The 21,115-nt window shown below is 41.0% G+C and overlaps 2 protein-coding genes across 3 annotated transcripts; both read right to left on the bottom strand.

Annotated features, from left to right (window-relative positions):
* Positions 1 to 610: 610 nt before the first annotated feature.
* Positions 611 to 16,296, bottom strand: LOC101159613 (cadherin-7-like). Of its 2 annotated transcripts, XM_020710840.2 has the most exons (12): positions 14,862 to 16,296; positions 12,050 to 12,418; positions 10,629 to 10,923; positions 10,289 to 10,408; positions 9,164 to 9,331; positions 8,906 to 9,093; positions 7,125 to 7,378; positions 6,911 to 7,047; positions 5,604 to 5,725; positions 5,167 to 5,275; positions 4,830 to 5,072; positions 611 to 3,214 (listed from the first exon to the last, which is right to left on the bottom strand). In XM_020710840.2, exons 2-12 carry the CDS (start codon positions 12,266 to 12,268, stop codon positions 2,736 to 2,738), a joined length of 2,334 nt encoding a protein of 777 aa, XP_020566499.1. In that variant the 5' UTR covers positions 12,269 to 12,418; positions 14,862 to 16,296; the 3' UTR covers positions 611 to 2,735. The 2 variants fall into 2 exon arrangements, with proteins under 2 accessions (XP_020566499.1, XP_020566500.1); XM_020710841.2 differs by lacking the exon at positions 14,862 to 16,296 and having other exon boundaries at positions 12,050 to 14,263.
* Positions 16,297 to 19,303: 3,007 nt separating this feature from the next.
* mplkip (M-phase specific PLK1 interacting protein) lies at positions 19,304 to 20,869 on the bottom strand. The gene is made up of 2 exons (XM_004078878.4): positions 20,511 to 20,869; positions 19,304 to 19,765 (listed from the first exon to the last, which is right to left on the bottom strand). The coding sequence occupies exons 1-2, from the start codon at positions 20,865 to 20,867 to the stop codon at positions 19,649 to 19,651; spliced, it is 474 nt and encodes a 157-aa protein (XP_004078926.2). The 5' UTR covers positions 20,868 to 20,869; the 3' UTR covers positions 19,304 to 19,648.
* Between the last annotated feature and the right edge of the window lie 246 nt (positions 20,870 to 21,115).

Raw genomic sequence — 21,115 nt, 5'->3', positions numbered from 1 at the left:
GAATCAGTTGCCACCTGCAACTAGACAGGTCACGCTCCTGGAGAGTTTTGAAAAAGACTTGTTCCTCCATTTCAGTGCTTCAGCATCAGCCTAATCCTGTTATTATGCTGGTTTTAATTTCAGCTGTAAATTGGTTTTATGCTTTTTATTCTTTTTATATTTTATGATTGTATAATGTTTTGTGTTTGTTCTTCCTATGTACAGCACTTAGGGCCTCATTGGCTGGTGGTGAAAGGTGCTTTATAAATGAATGAATGAATGAATGAATGAACGAATGAATGAATGAATGGAACCAGAACTTTTGTCAGGGGAAAGCAAAATTACTCCCAGGTGTTCCCAGCATTCAGATCAAATCAGTGGGAGTAATATTTTGGCACCAGAGACCCACCAACTTGCTTTAGTGACATACTACAACATTTTTGTTACCATGGGGATTTCATCCTGACAACAAGGATCTCACGAGAGAATAGAAGATGAGGGGTGTGTACTTAAATTTCAGCAAAGTAGAATGATGCTGCATTTGTAAAAGTGAAAGGAGACAAAGAAATATCCATGTGAGCTGTGTCTAAAAAAATTCTTGAATTTTTATCCTTTGAGGTTTTGTGCAGAAGGACCAAACCAGGATGTTGCTATGGCAGATGTTTTATCACTGTTCAGTTATTAACCGATTGCCTTTAGGTCAAAATAGTTTCTCCTGTTTATTCTTTCCTGCACTTTGGTTCAACTTAAGTGAACAGAGACTCTTGCTCTCAAGGGCACCAAGGTTTGCCTGTTTATCTGCACCAGAGCTCAGGCGATCTTTTACATCAGTCAAACAAATCCTGCTAGTGTCACGTGTCTCACTGTGATGGCTCTATCTTTCACTGTGAACTACTGTAAATGGATAAAATCCTCATGCAAAGGAAGTCACCAAACTCTCATTAAGAAGTGCTTTCTATTTTATAAACATTGATCTCAATAGAAACTCTTTAGGAAAAGAACATGCGAGGTAAAATATTAACAATAGATTCAGTCACAGTCATATGAATCCCTTCATACACAGGTCCAAGCAAACCAGAACAGAAACAAAATAAACCAAGAGTCTGAACGTCTTCAGTGCAGGTTGGAAGAAAGAAAGGACAAATGCTTTAACTGGAAGGAGCTGACATGATTCCTCTTTCTGTGACTTCAGAAGTTTCTCTTGGAAAAAGCAGATTCAATAATGCAGCCCTCCTCATCTCACTTTCCCATCTCCACCTGCAGGTTGTAGAGTTGGGTAGATCGAGCATTCAGTCTGCGACCAGCTCAGTGGGTTTTCTGCTAAATGAACAAGTAGTTTCTCAATAAGATCCAAACTTTGCTTCAACTGTAGAATTTCATTTCCTGTAACTTTTATCCAAGAGCCCCAACTGTCCTTGGTGACTTTCCCTCCACTTGAACCCAATGTAGGGTTGCTTGGCTGCATGTAACAGTCGCACAGCCACAATGCAGTCAATCAAACAAGCAGCAGAACATGAGGGAACGCTTGTCTTTGGTTCCTTGTGTTGAAGTAAACTTGCACTGCCTTGGAAAATGTTTTGGTGTGGACCCCAGTGAAGTACCTCCCAGCAGGTGGCCAGATTGCTCTTTCGGTAAATGTGGTGGCAAATAAAGACCCAAACGCATCATAAAAAGAAACATAATTCAATAATTTAAGTGTAACAAAAATACACCAAAAGAAAAAAAAACAACATGAAATAGGATGTTGCAAATGGTGGATACTAGAGGATTTAAAAAACTTTGAACTGAAAAATCCTTGTCACTAAGTAACAAAAAACAAAACAGTTGGTTAATTGGAAACTTGGACATAGTGTCATGTTCCCGGAAGTAAAAAGAAAACTAAACTGGTTAAATAACATATTTTCACAGAAGATCGTCCCAAATGCCACATCCTGGTTGCCCTACACAAAGTGTGAAACAAACTTTAAGGAGGAGACTTGGAGGAGGACCAGAACAAAAAACACAAGCTATGAAGAAGTCCTGAGGCTTCAGCTCCTGAGGGACGAAGGATCTTTTGGTGATGAGGGAGACAGAAGAAAAGAGTGCCTGTTGACCCCCTCATGGATGGATAAACAGAAGAGGAGGTTGGAAGAGACCCCCCAAAGTGATGCATCCCCCAAGAAAAGTAGAGTAGAACCATCTCTTGTGGCCCCCTCAGGAGGAATGAAAATAAAACACAGGAGGCTGTAGGAAAACTTGCAGTGGTTGCAGTGTAGCATGTAGACCTTCAGAGTTCTAACTTTTTTTTTTTAAAACATCCAGGGTCCAAAGTTCTGTTTGCTGTGGAACAAAAAGAATAGCCTCTCTGAACCGGTCACATCTAGGCTACTAACTAAATTTGGTTCACCCAGCAGAACCATATTGAATAATTCTGGTTCCACTGCAGTTTTCTTTTTCCAATAAGACGTCTATTGACTCTTTCACAAAACACATTTACAGACTCTTCCATAATAGTTTCTTGACTCTTAAACAATAAAAATGGGGATGTACTGTCAAATAACAGGAAGTGAGATCAGATGGGCGTGGCTTCAGCAGTGTGTTCACATCTTTGCAGATCACTTTGTTATTTTATCGTTTTTTTCACTATTGTCCAACTTTTACGATAAAAAACAGGAGTTGGTGTCCAAAGGAGCTTTGTCAGGAATGTCTTCCGGCAGAATGTGTCAGCCTCACAACATGCTTCATAGGTGTGAGGACAAGTAAAGTTACGCCAGTCCTCACAAATCACTCTCCTGCAGATCAAGCCACTGCCCCCTCTTGTTGTGACTATAGAGTTCAGCAAGCTTCCTGAACCTCGGCCCCCACTCCTTCAGGAAGGAATAGCCCCCTTCAGATTCTCCTGAGTCTTGAGAGTTCAATGAGCTCAGTGACACGGCTGCTGACCCGACACCTTCGAAGTTGTAAGTCTGCAGGGAGTCAAAGGGAGGCGCTGTCAGGTCCTGGTCTGCTACCTGGAGTCGGTCCCTGATGAACTCCTGGATCATCCTGTGTCTTTCTGTCCCGGAGTTTGGCAGCCTGCTTGTCAGCTTAGTTTGGTTCAGGTGTCTCAGTGCTGTAATGTCAAAGGCCTCTGTGTCCTCCTCTCCCCCACCTTCATCATCACAGTAGACTATGTTCTCTTGGATGTCCTGCTCGTGGTCCAGAATCCGGGTTTGCTGCTTCCTGCATCTGATGACCGTGGTCACTATGACAATGCCTACGGAGACAGGAAAACCTAACAAGCCGAGCAACAGCAGAGATTGAATTGTATTTTAAAATGAAGATCTGTAGAATCAGTATCGCAGCTCCACTTTGATAAATTTATGAATTCCGAAGGGGTCAGGATCTGATCTGAGTCACAGGAAACTGGACCTGTTTCTACAGACTTCAAGGGGGGTATTCCAGAAAGCATGTTTAAACTACCCTGACTTTAATCCTGAACTCTGGCTAAAATCCGCCTGAACTTGCTTACTCTGGGTATGTCGGTTCCAAAAGACCGGATATGAGTTGGCGTAATTACACTCGACTTGGTAACCCTGGGTTAATGGGCGTGCACAGCAGGTACATAAAGACATTCTCAATGGATCGCCGATTTCCAGAGTCACCATGGAAACGCGTGGAGAAAAAAAGAGCGCTATACTTCAATGAGACGGAGTCGGAGATTTTAATGATGGCGTATGAAAATTATACGCCCATCAAAAAAGCAATACTGCTGCATCAGCAAAAACAAGAGTTTCTGCTTGGAGAAAAAGAACGGACAAAGTAAACGCAAGAGTTTCTGATTTTATTTTCCTTGTGACGCATATATATATATAACTTAAATTAATTCAATTAATTAAAATTAATTCAATTAGTAACAAGTAATTAAGTTAAATTTATTCAACCTAATTTCTTACATCTATCCAACTCAATATTTTTTTACAACTCAAATTTACATATTTATCTAACTATATGTCATATTACTCCAATTCAATCAAAGTTTTTCCATCTTAATTTATTGTAATTCTTGAACTCTCATGTCTAAATTTGAGCCTGCAGATATACTAATTTTTATAATAAGATAAATTAAACAAAACGGAATTGGATAACGCCACCACCTACCATATCTCTGAATTTATAATTACTTCACTACACATAAACTCATCATCCTCTCCCTTCCAGTCACTCATGGTGCAGAAAGAATTAAATATAACAGTACAAATAACTGGGCAAAACACAGTAAAACAGCTAAACAACTAAACACATTTGGTCAAAAACTCACACTTAAACCCAAATCCATCCAGACAGGCAAAGGGAATGGTATCCCACAATTCCTTGCATTGCCGATCTAACAGCAGCACCAAAGTTAAACCTACTTAATTGAATTAATTTAAATGAAAGTAAAATAAATGTCTGATAACTACGTGTTAGTTTTAAGCTGAATTAACTAATAAGAATTGATTTATCTTAACTAAAGCAAATATTTAAGTTAAATCAATGTAAAAGGATTTATCTTTCCAACATCCATATGTGGTCTTATCACCCTCTCATCGTGGAAAAAGTATTATCTGAGCTTCTTCATCCACTAAATCATCTTCAAATGGACACATCATGCTGCTTCACCTCTCTGAAACAAACTAACCCTCAACTAAACTTGCTCTAGACCAGGTTATGTTCAGAGCATGAGTTGCCAGGGGAACTGAGCATACCCTGAAACATACCTCTGTTTTTGAAACCGAAAGCGGTGGTTGTACACTTTTTTAGCCTCAAACCTACCGTGGGAGCTAGCATAACCTGCTTTCTGGAATACCCCCCAGATGTGTGAGTGGGGGTTATGAATGCTCTGTCCATACCCAGCAGTGTGAGCACACAGGTCATGACAGTGGCAGCACTTAGGATGCTTTGAAAATGTGGCGCCCCCCAGTGGCACAGCCGCTGCCCTCCATGGAGGTCACAGCTGCACATGGTGATGGTCAGGGTGTTGGTGCTACTCAGGGACGGGTGGCCTCCGTCTGAGATCACCACCGGCAGGAAATGCATCAGCTGATCCCGTCGCAAGAGACCAGTTTGCCGAGTCAGGACAGATGCCGTGTTGTCTGTACACGGACAGGTAAGCCGGCATGTGATCAAGGGGGATGGACTTTGTGAGGGGGACCTAGAACATCACTTTAAAGTTTGAGGTGGACTGACCGTGGTTGTCTGTCAGAGTGAAACTATGATGGGCTGCTGTCAGAGAAAACAGGAAGCGATGTCCCCTCTCTGGTTCATCCGGATCCACAGCGCTCAGCGTCTCAACAACCTGAAGTCCCAAAAACAAACTGGGTTAATGACTCAAATTCTGATCTGTTGAAACCAGGTCACATGACTCAGAAGTGACACAGAATCAGGTCACCACATTACTGGCACCATGATACAGTGAGCTCATTTTGTCCCAGATAAACATGTGTGACCCATCCGAACTAGTGATGAAACCAGTGAAGAAACCGTTTACAAGATTTTACAGTCAAGCTGTAAAAAGAGCTTTTCACATTCCTGAACCCAAAGCTCTTCACCAGGAGTAAAGGTGTAACTTCTATCTTCAGTATTGCTGAATGAATGCAAGAGTGTGGCAGGCATATAAGGCTCACCTGTCCTGGCTGGGCGTTCTCGCAGACTGAGATGTGGTACTTCCTGGCAAAGCTTGGAGCATTGTCGTTAACGTCTGTTACAGAGATCAGAACCACGGCTGAGCCTGCCAGGGACTGACCCTCTAAAGCACGAAAAACACCCGTCAGGTACATACTAACAAAAACATCAGTTACTGCATCATGTGACCAGTTTGGGGCTAGCATTTTTCTATTATATTACTTTTTTTTTCTTTCATTTTTGGTCCTCGAAGGTAATTCCTTCCCTTTGAACGTGATTCAGAATATTGTTTGCTCCATGAATCCTGGCTTACTTTTAAGTTACTTCTGGATAACACCTGTAGCTTATAAAGTGATAAATAGATTTTAGTTTCAGATGAGGGGTGATATAGGCAGGGACTACTGATATTTCTACGTTTTGGTAAAATTAAAGCACAGGAAGCACAATTGAACCAATTCCTCAGCCTTGGTCAATTCAATTAATGTAAATAAAAATTTATGCAATTTACTTTTAAAAAATAAGAAAACAGAGACCAAACAGAGAACCTGAGACCATAGCAAATGTTATTAGGTAAGAACTGGTTCAAATGACACCAACTATCCAACGACAAGAAGACAGAGAAACATGGCTCTGTGGAAAACACACTTGCTCAAAACACAAAAATAGTCACCAAGGAAGATAATTGATTCAGTACTACTACTTCAGTCAATATTAATTTTAAAACACTAAAAGTGACTTATAAGAGCAGAAAAATTATTTTGTTTGTATCTCCAAATGACCTTGGGTCTTGCTGCTTTAAAATATTTCTTTTTGGGTTAATCTGTTGTAATACATACGTTGATGAACATGCAATGAGTAAAAATTACTCAGAAGTCGTTACATAATATTACACTGCTTTTTCTAGCAAAAAAGTAACATCCATCCATCCATCCATCCATCCATCCATCCATCCATCCATCCATCCATCCATCCATCCATCCATCCATCCATCCATCCATCCATCCATCTTATAAACCCACTGAATCCCTTTCGGGGTTGCTGGAGCCACACACACACTCCCATGCACTTTAGAGTCATCAATGAACCTATATAGCATGTTTTTGGACTGTGGGAGGAAACCGGAGAGCCCAGAGAAAACTCACACATGCATTTGGAAAACATGCAAACTCCACACAGAAAGGTCCCAGCCGGGATTTGAACCAGAGCCTTCTCACTGTGAAGTGAGAATGTCCCAATGCCCCAAAAATACCATGTAACTGTTATTTATTACTTTTGTCATAAGTTCCTCCCAACTCTGCATGAGACCTACGTTTTTCTGTTGCGGTGATGGTGATGTTGTGCAGAGCTCTGCTCTCTCTGTCCAGATGTTTGTTTGTCCTGATGACACCTGAGCTGCTGTCTATACTGAAGTGACGCTCCATGTCTGACCGTTTGTCGATAGCGTACCTGCAGACGGACGTATAGACAGGTGTTGGTTTTTAAAAAGATCTATTCATTCTACTGCTGTCAACTCATTGTCTCACCTGACTGGACTGTTGGAGTCATCCGGATCACTTGCTGAAACAGATCCCACTATGGTCCCCACTGGAGCTGCTTCAGAGACCATCATCCAACTGACAGAAGGGGTAAACACTGGTGGCTCGTCCACGTCCTCCACCTGCAGCTGAACTGTGGTCAGGTCACTGAATGGACCCACCAAAAGAAAGCGAGGCTCCACTATGCGGTTGGAGACTTCCACATGTAAAGAGAAACTGGATCTGCTTTCAAAGTCCAGAGGCTGTTGGAAAAAAGAGACCAGATAATTGTAAGAAACAGCGAATCTTAGTGACAAAGCAGGAGTAAAAACATTTCATGATCACATTCAGGGATCTGTGGAGGATGGAGGAGTAACCAACAGATTAGCTTAGGCAGAAAGAAAAAGGATGTGTGTCCAAAGTCTTGATCAGGATTCAAGACTTTGTCACAGTTCAACAGGACCCCACTGTCTGCAGAAAACCAGAAGTCAGACGGAAACTAAGACTGGAATTTCAAAACCATGTTTGCAGGAAGGAGAATTATGTCACTTCCCGTTTACTTTGATTGATTTGCTTCATAAAATAAATGTGAATCTTGATCTTTTAAAAATGTTTGCTTTTTAAATTCGTTCTTAGTATAAAACCAGACTACTATGACTAAAAGCTCAAGGTAATAATCATGTAATTTCACAACCATGTTTAGGTTCCTAGAACCTTCATTCATCTCTTGATTATTTCTAAAATCAGAAACATTCTGTCTCAGAATGACATAAAGAAATGAGTTCATTCAAGTTGAGGTCAGATTGTTGTTATTCTTTGTTATCAAGCAGCTCGAAAACAGTCTTCAAAGAACCTCCAGCTTGTCCAAAATGCTGCAGGCTGTTTATTTTGGTCAGGAGCAATTAACTACAGACAAAACAAATGGAAATATTAAAAAAATTAAAATTAAATACCATTGAAAAAAATATTAAGATAAATAAATAAGAAATGAAATTGTGGCCAAAATTGACCCCAATGGGTTCTCCAGGGTTAAAGGAAAAATTACACAAAAGAAAAAAATCCAATCTTAGCCATTTCAGCTTCTATTCAGTGCTTTCTGTTTAAAATGATTGTACTACTAGTTTACTCTATCAACATTTTTTCACAACTTTGAAAGTTTAGGTTTTCTCTCTGTGCTTTTTGTATAAAAATGTTCAGTACTAGTTGATAAAACTGACAGCATTCAGAAAATTACACTGAATTGACTGAACTGACTTGGTTTGGTTGGAGCCGGAAATGAGCCATTTTCTATGGGGGATGTCACTCTGTCCACTATTTTAATACAGCCAGTGGTTTCCCTGCAGCGCTTGCAACTTTGCAACTAACCTCTATCTACATGTGGGGCATCCTCCATGAGGGCTGTCTAAAGAAGTTTATTAAAACTTCTTGAATAATAACTTTAAATAATGCCAATATAAAAGTTAAACGTAAATTTAGTTTGCTTAACTGTATGAAAGCCAAAATCCGAAGGAAATTAAAAGGTTTCTAACTAAAATAGCTAACTAAACTAGAGCTGAAATTAGGATGCTGAACGCAATGTAAATATAAAATAGTCAACAAGATTAAGGATAATAAAGGGGCAAAATCCTGATCTGTAAATCCTTTGTGGTCTGTGTCAACCTAAGTCTAATACAGTTTAAGAGTGGCTGCATGTTTGAAGCTCATTATGAACTACATTAGACCTAAAAGCCTCTACTGACAAACCCCCATCTTCCAACCTGTATGTGCAACAGGGTTAGTTAAACCATTACCGTGTGTAAGATGATCAGTCCCTCCTGTGTGTCTGGATCAGTGATGATGCCGAAGGTACCCAGTTCATCTCCGTCCAGGATCTTGTAGTCCATCTCAGCATTCCGACCAAGATCGAGATCCACGGCTTTGATCTTAGCAACCACAGATAAGATCAAAGCCGATTCTGGTACAGTAAACTGGTAAATCTCTGTTGAACACAGCAGTCATGAATCATCAACATGTCAGGTGCATGAAGACATTTCAGAGAAAGTGCTTACTGAGAGGGAAGCGAGGTGGGTTGTCATTGATGTCAGTCAGCATCACAGTGACAGATGTGGTTCCTGACAGACCTCCCATTTGACCAATCATGTCTTTAGCTAGGATGATCAGGAGATACTGGTCCCGTGCCTCCCGATCAAGGTCTGGCAGAGCTGTCAATATCACACCTGGAGGACAGGTGAGAAGATCTGGAGCACCCTAATGTCACCATCTGATGCAATGTCTAAAAATGTCTGACTAAAGCCAGGAAATACAACCAAAGCAGACTTGTCCTCAGATCACTGCTGGATTTTTATTACTCAGAGAATAGCAGCTGTTGGTTTTAGATTCTCTTGTGGTGCAGCACCAAAGTACATCTCTGACATGTTGGTCTGACATGAACTAGCTGAAACTCTGAGAAGCTCAGAAACAGACTATTTCATCCTGATTTGAATAAAGAAATACCGGTACTCAGAAAGCTGGATTTTCTTTATATATGATCTCCATCATGAGAAAAATGGCAGAAGACCATATTGGGAACACTAAAAACACAATTTTCATCAGAATGGGTCTTTAATTGTAATTTTAGTGTTTTAACTGTGTTATCTGCGAAGCATTTTTAATCAGAATTTTTATAAAATGTGTGATCCAAACTAAGTTTCCTTGCTACAGTTTATTTAATGAGCCAAAGTCTTTACTGTAGGTCAATCAAGCTCGTGGATCTCTGGGATGAGAGAATATAGTTCGCAAAAACAACGTTTTCAGATCATTCAGCAATTCTGGCAGCAAAGCCCGAAGGTCTGTGTACCTTTGCCAATGAGCTGTCGGTGACATGATAGGCTGCAAATACTGCTTATAAGATGGTGCTGCTGTATGTGTCATCTCACTTATATGAACCCAAATACCTCATGGATGATGTGAGCAGAAAGCTTGTGTAAGCTGTTTTAATGATTTATAATCTGGTGTGTTTGTGTGGGCTGGGGGGAGGGGGGGGGGTCCCTACACACTTTCAGGATCATGCACAGACTAACTCTATAGAGGTGGGGGTGGTTGGTGTTTGTACAGTCCTTTATTTCATTGGTGCAGCCTGATCTCAACACTGGTTTTGGATGAAAAACTGACCCGTGAGGGCTCAGTGTTCTCACCTGTCTTTGGCTCCACAGAGAAATATGGCTCCCCCTGCAGAATGCTGTAGACAACTCTGGCAGAGTTTCCATAGGTCGGATCGTCAGCATCTGTCGCCACTACGGTCAGCACTGACGTACCTGCAGAAAGAATATATAAAGACGCTTTAGTTTAGAACCCAAACTGATCCTTTCACATTAAGAGCTTGACTTCACTTCATGTTCACATTGACAGCTGGAGTTGGTTTTTGCTAGAAGGCTCTGGTGAGCTTTGGGACAATGATGATACTGTCTGCAGTCTTTCTTTGCTATACTAAAACATCAGTCATTTTGGCAATTTACGTTTCCTGTCCACACCTACCTACAGGTGAGCTCTCATCAACCTGGGCACTGTATGGTCCATCAAGGAATACTGGTGCATTATCATTGATGTCCTGGACTTTGATGATGAACTGGGACTCTGGCTCCACCAACATATTGGAGATCTTGTCTCGAGCCTGAGCTCGAAGGGTGTAATAGGCCTGTTGTTCCCTGTCCAGCCTCTTGATGGCATGGATGTCTCCAGTTTCCTCATTGATGGTGAAGATAGACATGGCTCCTTCCCCAGCCAGGAAGTACTTTACCTTGCCATCCCCTTTATCCATATCAGAGTGAAGCTGAAGGGATCAAAGCAAAATCCAGTCAAACCAGTTGGTGAAATAAAAAGAAATGTAGATGGTAACCGGTTTATCAAAATGAATAGCAAAGCAGATTTAATACTGCAAGGGAAACATGAGGAGCAGAACCAGCAGCACAGGGACACGGACAATCCTGGGCTCAGATGTGATGAGATCCTCGGCTCGTGAGATCTCTGGGATGCCCCAGCACACCTGGAAGGGGGATCACCAGGCCCAGAAAGCCAATGCCCAAGAGACACAACCTAAAGTACTGAGCGACTGGCTCCTCCCACAGGGGAGTGGACAGAAAATCTATGGTAACCGTTCTTCTTTTAACTTGTGTATAGGTCTGTATTGTGTGTTTTGGAAAGGAGTAAAAGTATTAGGAGGTGTGAAAATAGTTAAATGTGTTGGGTTGGGCACTGTAAGGACACCTCCTGTTTGTTAGCAAAGATGTCTCGGCTACATTTTTAACTGGATTCCCCATTCAGACCTTGCTTTATCTCTCCCAAGACATGACGGAGAAGGTTCTCCTTTCTCCAGGTGACATCTTGAAGTTGAGTCATGCAATGATGCCATGACTCAACTTCAGACCCTCTTCCAAGACAGTAGAGGAAGTTGAACTTCATATTGCATCAAACAGATTTGACCTTACTAAATGTAACCATTTTACACTGGAGCTTTAGTTCCAGAGTTAACATATATTCGTCTATCGTAACTTTTTAAATGTTTATGTATTCATGTAATTCCAGTGGATTCTGAAGCAAAGAAAAGCAGTCGTGTGCCCTTATGCAGCACTTGACAATAGTAATGTTTTGCATATCAATGCACAGCTGATATGAATCATGTTGATTGTGTGATTGGTCGAGGAGTTACGATATGTTAAAGAGCGCATCGCTGGCAACATCTCCTGTGTTCAAGGGTTAATTAACTTACTTTATATCAATGTAAAAAAAAATGATTTTACTTATCATTGGAAGTAGTCAAAAAGAGAGAAATAACGTAAATTCAAATAAATCAGTACAATTCTGCAACCAACATACAGTGCAGTACAAGGACATAAAAACTTTTTATATTTTTGGACACTTATACGTAAAAAATCTATTAACTGAGTTATTTTTTGTACCTTTCCGATGTACAGAGGCTCATCCCCTGTGTACTCCTCCAACACAAAGAATTGGTTCCACACCCAACTTCTTCTCCTCCTTCTCTGATAGACTCCTGCTCCTCCACCTGAGATGTGGTGGAGGATGACCGAGTTCAGCGTCAATGCCTTACAGCCTGATTCCTCCCACTTTGACAAGACACACCAACAGAGCACACTTAAGAAGAGGCGATGGCTCATCTCTATGAAGATAGATGTGCCAAATGAAAAAAAGTATGATCTTTAAATGTCCAATAAGGAGTACTATAGGACCAGCAGAAGACTGTAAACTGTCCAGCAGGGAGCAGAAAGTTGTTTATGCGAGAGGGTTCTGCAGACAGCCAGGATTATCTGGGAGAAACAGAAAGAAAATGTCAAGGTGGTTGACCAAACCATTCATCCTGAGTTCAGATCCACTAAAAAGGATTTTGACATTAAATTAAACCTGACACAAAAACATACAAATCTAAAGCAATGCAGGGAAATTACTCTTTAGTACATTTGGCATCTAACAGTAAAGCTCAGGTATTTCCGTCGAACATTGAATGGGTTTAAAGAGAACACATTAAAATGTCAGTATATTATCTTTGATAACGTTTCTCTAACAAGTTTCCTAAATTAAAATAACACGATTTCTTGTTTTTCCTGAACAAATGGTTACTGTCAGAACTGCAAATTAAACCCATTGACTGTAAAAAAACAACAATTGGAAAGAGGAAGTGTGAGATCACGCGTAGGAAATGGTTTGCTTCAAGCTCAGACAAAATTAAGTCAATTCAGTCACCATTTTTTAGCGATATGGACATCGCCATGTCAGGTGTCATAAGTAAGTAGCGATTGGTGTGAGTTGGTCTGAGTCAACATTTCTATGGCAACCACTCTCCCCAAGCAGAATTGAGTTTGTTGGAAGTCCACATCCCTGCCACTTGAAAACAAGCTCGAGAGAATCTCACGTTGGACGTGAAAACACATACCTAAGGCATCTGATTGGTTAGTCTATAACTTGATATCATGAAAAAAAATAGGATCAGTAAGAACATGTAAAAAAAAAAGGTAGCAGAGCAAGATTGGTGATTCTGACAAATTGAATGACTGAGTAATAGCTGTTTATTTCTCAATAGAAGTCTATTAGATTTTGTCTTCTTGGGGCCAGCAGGTACTTCCTGTTTGGAATGTGAGGGGGGAGGAGTCACTTAGTCCAGTTCTCATACACAGTCAATGGTTAAACCTCTATCTAAGGTTTAAATAAGCAGAAAAGAAAAAAAAACTGGTGTGCGCAAAAGCACAAGCAACACACGCACTGACACACAGACTCTGACACACAATTGGAATGCTCACAAATATAGACACACTTACAGATACACACATACATACTAACACACAAACAGAGAAACAAACAAGCAGAAACATACTTACACAAGCACACTCGGGGACAAATACAGACACAAGCGTACCCGTACACACAAACACAAAAGACCATACACAACAGCATGAGCACACAATGAATACGTGTATATTTACCCTACATGTACATTTGCATGGAAATGTATGTAGATACAAGAACACCTGCACATGAAAAAAATCACACACAAACCCCAGCACAAATTTACTGTGTGTGCACGTGTACGAAAACACACGAGCACTCATGAACACACGCACAAATGCCCAAGAAAACACACAAACTTACAAACACCCAAAAACAAGCACAAATACGCAGTAACAGAAAAGCATACGGACACATACACACATGAAGCACTTGCAAACATACATGTCAAAATGGGCTACTACACAACCAAATGTGTCCCACACACGAACACTCCAAAACAAATGTGCCTGCCAATGTGCAAACACACACAAAAAAGCAAACATACACATAAACATACAAACATAAACAGACAAGAACACACACAAATATTCATGCACAAACACATAAACTCATGCACACAAAAATCCCCTCACATACAGTATATGCATACCAGTAAGTGCATGGACATACAAAACATGCACATACACACAAAACCACTTGCAACTTGGCACAAACGTATGTCTGTTTAAAAGCATAATTATACACTCTCACACATTAAAGTACAAACAGGCAAACAAACACGTATGCACACAGAGAAAAACAAATTACGTGCACACAAACAGATATACACACATACATGTGTACGAACGCATAAATACACACAAGCAAATGATTCTCAGTACACAAATGGTTTAGTCTCTTTAGTTCAATTTAGTATTTTCCTATTGAATTCTATGCATTATTATCCTTTTGATTGTATATTTACTTTACAATTACCAGTAAGAAGCCCATTGAGACGGCTGTTGTTGTGAATTTGGGCCATACAAATAAAATTGAATTGAATTAAATTGAATATACACAAATATGGACAAATCCACATGACACAAATGTTGGGTCATGTTTTTCCTTGGAAGAGGCTTTTATCCAAACCCACAAATTTAGAAGGGTCAGTGTGTGCAAATGTGTGTGTATGCAAAGATACCCACTTGGGTATCATGTGCACTCTGACTCTCACACATGTCCTACTTTATACATTTCATTGACTTCCATTCATCTGAACAGCCAAACCTTCCCATGACCCCTAATCTCGTCTGCTCCAGGGCTGTAAACGTAGCACACAATGTGATGTATGGGTTTGGTTTGGACTAACAATAACTACCAAGAAGGATCAGCAAAATCTCTGTGTGGACAAAAGTGAGTTCCTGTTCTGACCATAGGCCTGACTCTCAGTGGGAAATAATGAATGCTGATAAAGAGCTAAATTCTTACCGTCCAGCTGCTGTTGAGGAACTTCTGTGCTGATCTGGAGACTCTTTATAGTTGAGATTTGATAATTGTTCCAAGCTGATTGGGAATTAAAAAATGGCATCATCTGCACTTTTCTGGGATCCTGGTGTGACTTGGTATCTCCCCTCAGAGGCAATCTACTTTGTAGGGTGGGGGGCATACTGCAGTGTTGAGCTCCTCCCCATCCCAGGGAGAGAGATGGGGGGTGAGAAGCTTTAACACATCTGCAGTTCTTTTCCAGCTTGTTGGCCTCTGAGTTATTCTTTGAGTCAAAATTCCTTATTTCAAGTTCTTATTAAAAAAAAAAAACATATTCATTGAGAAAAATCACAGCAATAACCCCAGAACACAGAAACACCATCACACAGATACTGGAACATCTAGAAAGACGTTCACAGTTCCTGACAGGAAGTGAAAATTCAGTCAAAAAGAAAACGGTTTCATCCTGAAGAAGAAACTGAGCTATATTGTTTGTGCAGCGCAGTCAGACCCAAACCAAGGAGCTCCACCAAGTCTCAGTCCAGGGGAGCAGCTCCAGCCCATGTGACTGTCTGCAGCTCCATCAACACAAATCCCCTCCTAACCCAGAGCAACAGACAAACACGCTGGAATGAAAGAGAGAAGCACAGACACACTGTCAATCCATGGATAATCTGAACAACTGTAATCTGATTAAACAGATGTTCTGTAAACACAGTACTAAACAAGATGAAAGAAAAACAAGTGCACCGTTCGATTGCCCTTTAAAGTCATCAAATAAAGCTGCTCTGAAACAAAAAAGGTACTTAAATCTGAATCGGGTCTGACGGTCCTCGTGATGGTTTGTTATAGAGATTTTTCATGTCCAAAATGCAAATCCCACCTGACATGGAGAGGGGGGGGGTCCAGCCAGGACCACATTTATGATTTTTTGGGCACCAAAGCTAGTGTTTTATTTGTGTAAACTCTTTGAGCTAACAAACCCAAAGAACACAAATTAATGCTTCAAAGATAACGTGAGAAAAAAAGGTTTAGTCAACCTTTTTCAGTCTTATGCACTTCCTTCAGTATAAAAAACGGTTAGATAGATTAGTATATAAATCAGACAATTGTCATAACTGGGTTTAAGTCCTTGGTAAGTAAGATGAATATTTTTGTCATCATAATAGATTTATAGTTTTTTTCTCTTTCACCTGTCTAATTCAATGTTTGTGCAATTATGTGTTTTGTCTTTTGTTGTTTTTTTGAGTCGCAGTGATGCAAATAGGCAAATATGAGATTCATATAAGGAGCCTAAAGTATCAGTTTTTTTTTTAACTCCTGAGAGCTTTGCTACATCTGTGATCTAAACTATTCTTGTCTTATTTGGAGCACAGAATCTCTCAGTTGAAATTATTCCGTTTCTGAGTTTTACAGCATGCAAACCAGCTCTTCCCCACAGATTTTGAACAACAATTTTCATAATTAAATTAAAAACTGCAAATGTTGAAGCTAAGGCTTCTTAATTTAACAGACGTTTACTGATTGCTGCCCTGCAGTGCTGTTCATGTTGTTATCTGAAAGGTTTGTTAAATGGATGTAGCCTCAGTGTATTTTCACTGGTTTGCAATCACTTCTCTTTAGTTAATAGGTAATTCGTAAGTTAGGGTTGTAGTGAATTTGTTTTGCAAATATTTTTTTCCAATGGACTGAAATGGAAATATATTGTCATCACCGTTTGCTTCAGGTAAGTAAAATGTTTTCAGTTGTGGTTCTGCAGATGATGGTGCAGCCTCGGAGGCGTAGGAGTATCAGGTGTTTTGACCTAGGAATGCTTAAAGCAGGACTGGGCTCAGGTGTTCAAAAAAACTGAATCGTGTGCTGCAAGCAAAATACACACACACACACACACACACACACACACACACACACATAAGGACGTCGTGTACTTCCTAATTCACATGAAAACCACATACAAGCCTGGATTTCTCTTGAAGAGGCATGAATGTGCTTGACCTGTAACACTGTGTGTTGGTCTTTTTCAGTGTGTGTGTGTGTGTTTGCTTTTTCTGCTCTGTTTAGCAGCTGCACACTGTAGGGAATTCTCTGAAGACTTTTCTCCAAATTCAGAACAAAACAGCTGATGTTCTTCTCTGAACGCTGGGCTGGTGCCCCCTACAGACTCAGAATAAACTACTGTAATTCACTTTAGATGTTGAGGACATAATGAAGTTTAATGAATGGGTTTCAATGGTGCAGCTGCATCCACCCATGCAACATCCAGATGATTCAGAGTGTGGACGGAGCAGTGCCAAATTTACCACCTCTAGACTCCAGAACAGCAACTTTTCTATCTGATGGACAAGTCTGGATTTGGGGGTTTCCGTAGTAACCACACCTGTCTGTCTACATTGTTGCAAGAGTGATGTTTGATGGAGCAATAATCATAGGGGCTTGTTTTTTATTGACCCCACTCTCTGAGTGAAAGGTTTAGGGACATTTCACTTCTTTTCCAAGGCCCATAAGGACCTGGATTAAACCAGTTTGTTGTAAATTTACTTGACTGGTCTGCACAGAATCCTGACCTTAACCCTAAAGAAGAACGTTAATGTAAAAGTGAAGACTGAGAGCCAAACCTCGTAATATAGAAGTCTGAGCCCTGGTAAAAAAGGCTTCTGGGAGAACATCCAAGCGTTCCCATAACACTTCTGAACCTGAGCAAAGACCCCCACAAGAGCTGAAACTGTTATAGGCAGGGGGAGACAGCTGCAGTCATGCAGCAGCAGTCTGGTTATTGATCGGCAGCCGTGGAGTATGAATCATGCCGCTTAAGCCTAGGAGCAGCAGCCATGCAGTATTGGTCATGACTTGAAGCTGCCCAACACAGAATCCTTTCTCTTCTTCCTTATGACCCTACTACAGCCAGCAGCACAGTCAGCTATTTTGGGAATCCCCTGATTGAGGTTCTACTCTTTAATTCCTGGCATAAAGCAAGCTCACTTTGCCATAAATCCTGTAATCTCCACAGTCTCCAATCCTCCGTCCAGGTGCTTCTGCAACCAACTCTTAGAATTTAGTTTTTTTCCCTTTAAAGTTCCATGAAAGAGTTCCATGAAATTTTTCTTTTGTTCTGACTCCGACTACAACACTATCCTAAAGTTTGTGTAAACAACAGTTTAGGAACTACAAAATGTCTCTTGAGTCTTCTTTCAGCTGCAACTAAGTAATTTTGCAAAAACACAAGTAAAAAAAATCCTAACATGCATTTTATATTTAACTGACCAGTGCCAAAAGTATATTAAAGTTGTACCCTACACTTCTACTCCAACGATCTCAGTCAATCATTTTTTGGTCAGGTGGGAGAACTGAAGCACTCAAAGAAAACAGGAAAGAGTGTGGCAGGAATTGACCCTTACATTAGCGTGTCGCTTTGTTGTTTTTTAGAAAGGATTCGTGTTTTTGGAGTTTTCCGTTTGTTCTTTAGATAAAGCTACATTTTTTTTCCATCTATTTTCTTCCACTTATCAGGGATATGGGGTCTTGTGGCAGGGATATGGGGTCTTGTGGCAGCAGTACAAGAATGCAGTCTGTCCTCTCCTCGGCCACTTCCTCCTTCTCCTCTGGGGAAATCTTGAGATGATCCAGGGAAACGTGAGAGATGTAGTTTCCTAAGCATTTTTCTCTGGTCTTTTTTCAGGGTCTCCGCCCAGTGGATGATGCCCAGAACACCTCCACGGGTGTCCATAAGCCTCTAAAGCCAGACGTCCGAGTCAACACAACTAGTTCCTCTTAAAGTGGAGGTTCAGCTCTATTCCGACAGAGCTCCTCACCTTATCTTTAGAGGGGGAGCTCAGCCACCCTGCAGACATTTTATCCACACGGTATTCAGGATTTGTAGTTTCCATCATGAACCAAAGCACATGATCGTCTCAAACTTGAGACGATGGTTCAATGAGAGTGCTGCCCCGGTAATGGTGATCCAGGTGATGTCAATGTTGCTTCTAACTCACAAATTCTGAACTTTTTTTAGTCTGACTCGTCACCTAGGACCTGTCTGCCACCCTCCCACAACTGCCAACCCCAGACAGCATTGCTCCTGGGATCACTTGAGCTCTCAAACGCTTCCACCACGTCAAGGTGGCAGTTCATGGAGGAGCTGATAATAAGTGTGGTTGTCTGTTGTCTCTGTGAGACCCGACAATGGCCTGGCAAACCATCATTCTCGACACAATCCTCTGCATTTACCTCAACTCAGACACAAAAACACACAAAATAGAGTTCTGAGTTGCCCCCCTTCTGGTTGAATTTAAAACATGCTATGATTTTGTCCGTTGGCTCCTTTTGTTCTAACCACTTTTGCTGTTTTACCTTTTGGGTTGAGGATAAAGTTTTGTTCTCATTCCTTTAATCCTTTTGGTTTGGGGGTTATGCATAAACTGATTTAGATGATTTTTGTTTCATGAAAGTTCTCCTGTTACACTTTTTTATTTGGTAAATTAAAAACTGGTGAAATTAGTTTGATGAACTAGGCTCGGTTCGGTTCTGATCTACATGTATGAATGGCTGCAAAAGCTTCTCCAGGATGAGATCTGACACCTGAGAGCAGATGGTCAAATTATGCAACGACGATGAAGGACAAATAAAAAGAAACCAACAGATACAAAACAATACAGCAGTCTTTAACAAAAAAAAAAAACATTTTGATCAACATTTCTTTTACATAATACTATATCAAACTAAATTTCGGATCTCTTCTTCACCAACAGATTCTCAGTTCTGGTGGCAGCAGACTCCTCTTCTGACTGTGGCACTCATGCCGTCCTCCTGGCGGCTGCCTCTTCAGTCGTAACCGGCTGCAGATCTTTCCAAGGATCCTGAAGCATAGATGGACTGAAGAACTTCTCCACACCAGGTTCTGAGCGTCTGGACTAAAAAAACAACAACAACAACAGCTTAAGGAAACTAGAAGCAAAATGATAAGAACCCCCACACACAGCAACAGAACCAACCTGATGACAGATCAGAACCACATATACTTATATTACTTCTGCTTATACTTAGGGGTGTAACGATTCAGTTTAACAACTTTTTGATTCATTTCGTGATTAATGGTTGCTGATACGATTTATGGTCAATATTGGTTCATTTAGAATGATCAGGTTCACTGACCTAAAATGGATCCAGGAAATCTTTATCCAAAACTTCAACCAGTGTGACTCAGAGATAAATACTTGGTACTCAGTGCAGGTGAAGTTTTCCAGATTCCTTGTATTTTTCGCAAGATAATTAATGGTAAATTAAATATGTGTACAAACAAGTGAACAAGAATTTTAAATTCAAAGGCTTGATCAGTTTTTGCTGCATCACATGTGTGTTGTTCACTGTGATGCACGTTTTACGTTATGTTTAATAAACCTGCCATGTCTCATCCAAATGGTATTTCCCCAAAGTGATGTCAATTAATTTCATTTGGGAAGGATTTATAATAAATATGGGTCGATTCAAATTAACAGCTTGCTTCAGACAGATCGATCTGGTTGGATGGTGGGAATACTAGAAATAGATACATAGATACATCGACACCTGCAGCCTGACACCCCCAAAAGTAACCACGTTTCCACTGCTCGCGCATCCCTACTTACACAACCCACGTAATTCGGGCGCCTTCCTCACCTGAGCGTTCGGAGAGAAGGAAGGACTAAAGTTCTGAGGCCGCCGGAAACCGTGGGCCCTTCCCTGCGTCTGACCAGCAAATCCCCGGCGGGACCAGCCCCCATAGCTCCCCGGAGATCCATCCTGATCCTGCCGGTAGTGTCCCTGGTTCGAGCCAGCGGAGAATCTCGGAGAGAACTCCGGGGAAAACACGCGAGAAGAACCGGGGAATGGAGACCCCCAGCGGGGATCAGGGGATGGGAACCTTCCTGCCGGGCGCGGCCCGCCGGGACTCCGCTGAGCTCTGCCGCTCGAACCTCGGTACATCTGAGCAAAGGTTCGGATACAAACCGGAACCAACCGGAAACGGAAACACATTTTAGTTTTGGTTTGCTTGACCACAGCGACACTCAGCGGCCGCTATTGGGAGAGCAACTAGGAGAGAACAGGTCCCTTCCCCTTAACTTTGTTCTGGAAAATCAGTGAAAAGTTCATCTAGGTTTGAAGTTTGAAGGGGATAAAAGTGACAAAACTCCACAAGTAGTGTTCAAAAGGCCGGTCAACAAGGCATGAAGCCTTACCACAAATTAAAAGAGGACTTTGTCTCCTTAATTGTCATTAGAAAA

The sequence above is a fragment of the Oryzias latipes genome, chromosome 17 (assembly GCF_002234675.1).
Source record: "Oryzias latipes chromosome 17, ASM223467v1".
NCBI classification, from domain to species: domain Eukaryota; kingdom Metazoa; phylum Chordata; class Actinopteri; order Beloniformes; family Adrianichthyidae; genus Oryzias; species Oryzias latipes.
The sequence above is the reverse complement of the archived record's forward strand: the minus strand, read 5'-3'. Positions and strand labels throughout refer to the sequence as shown.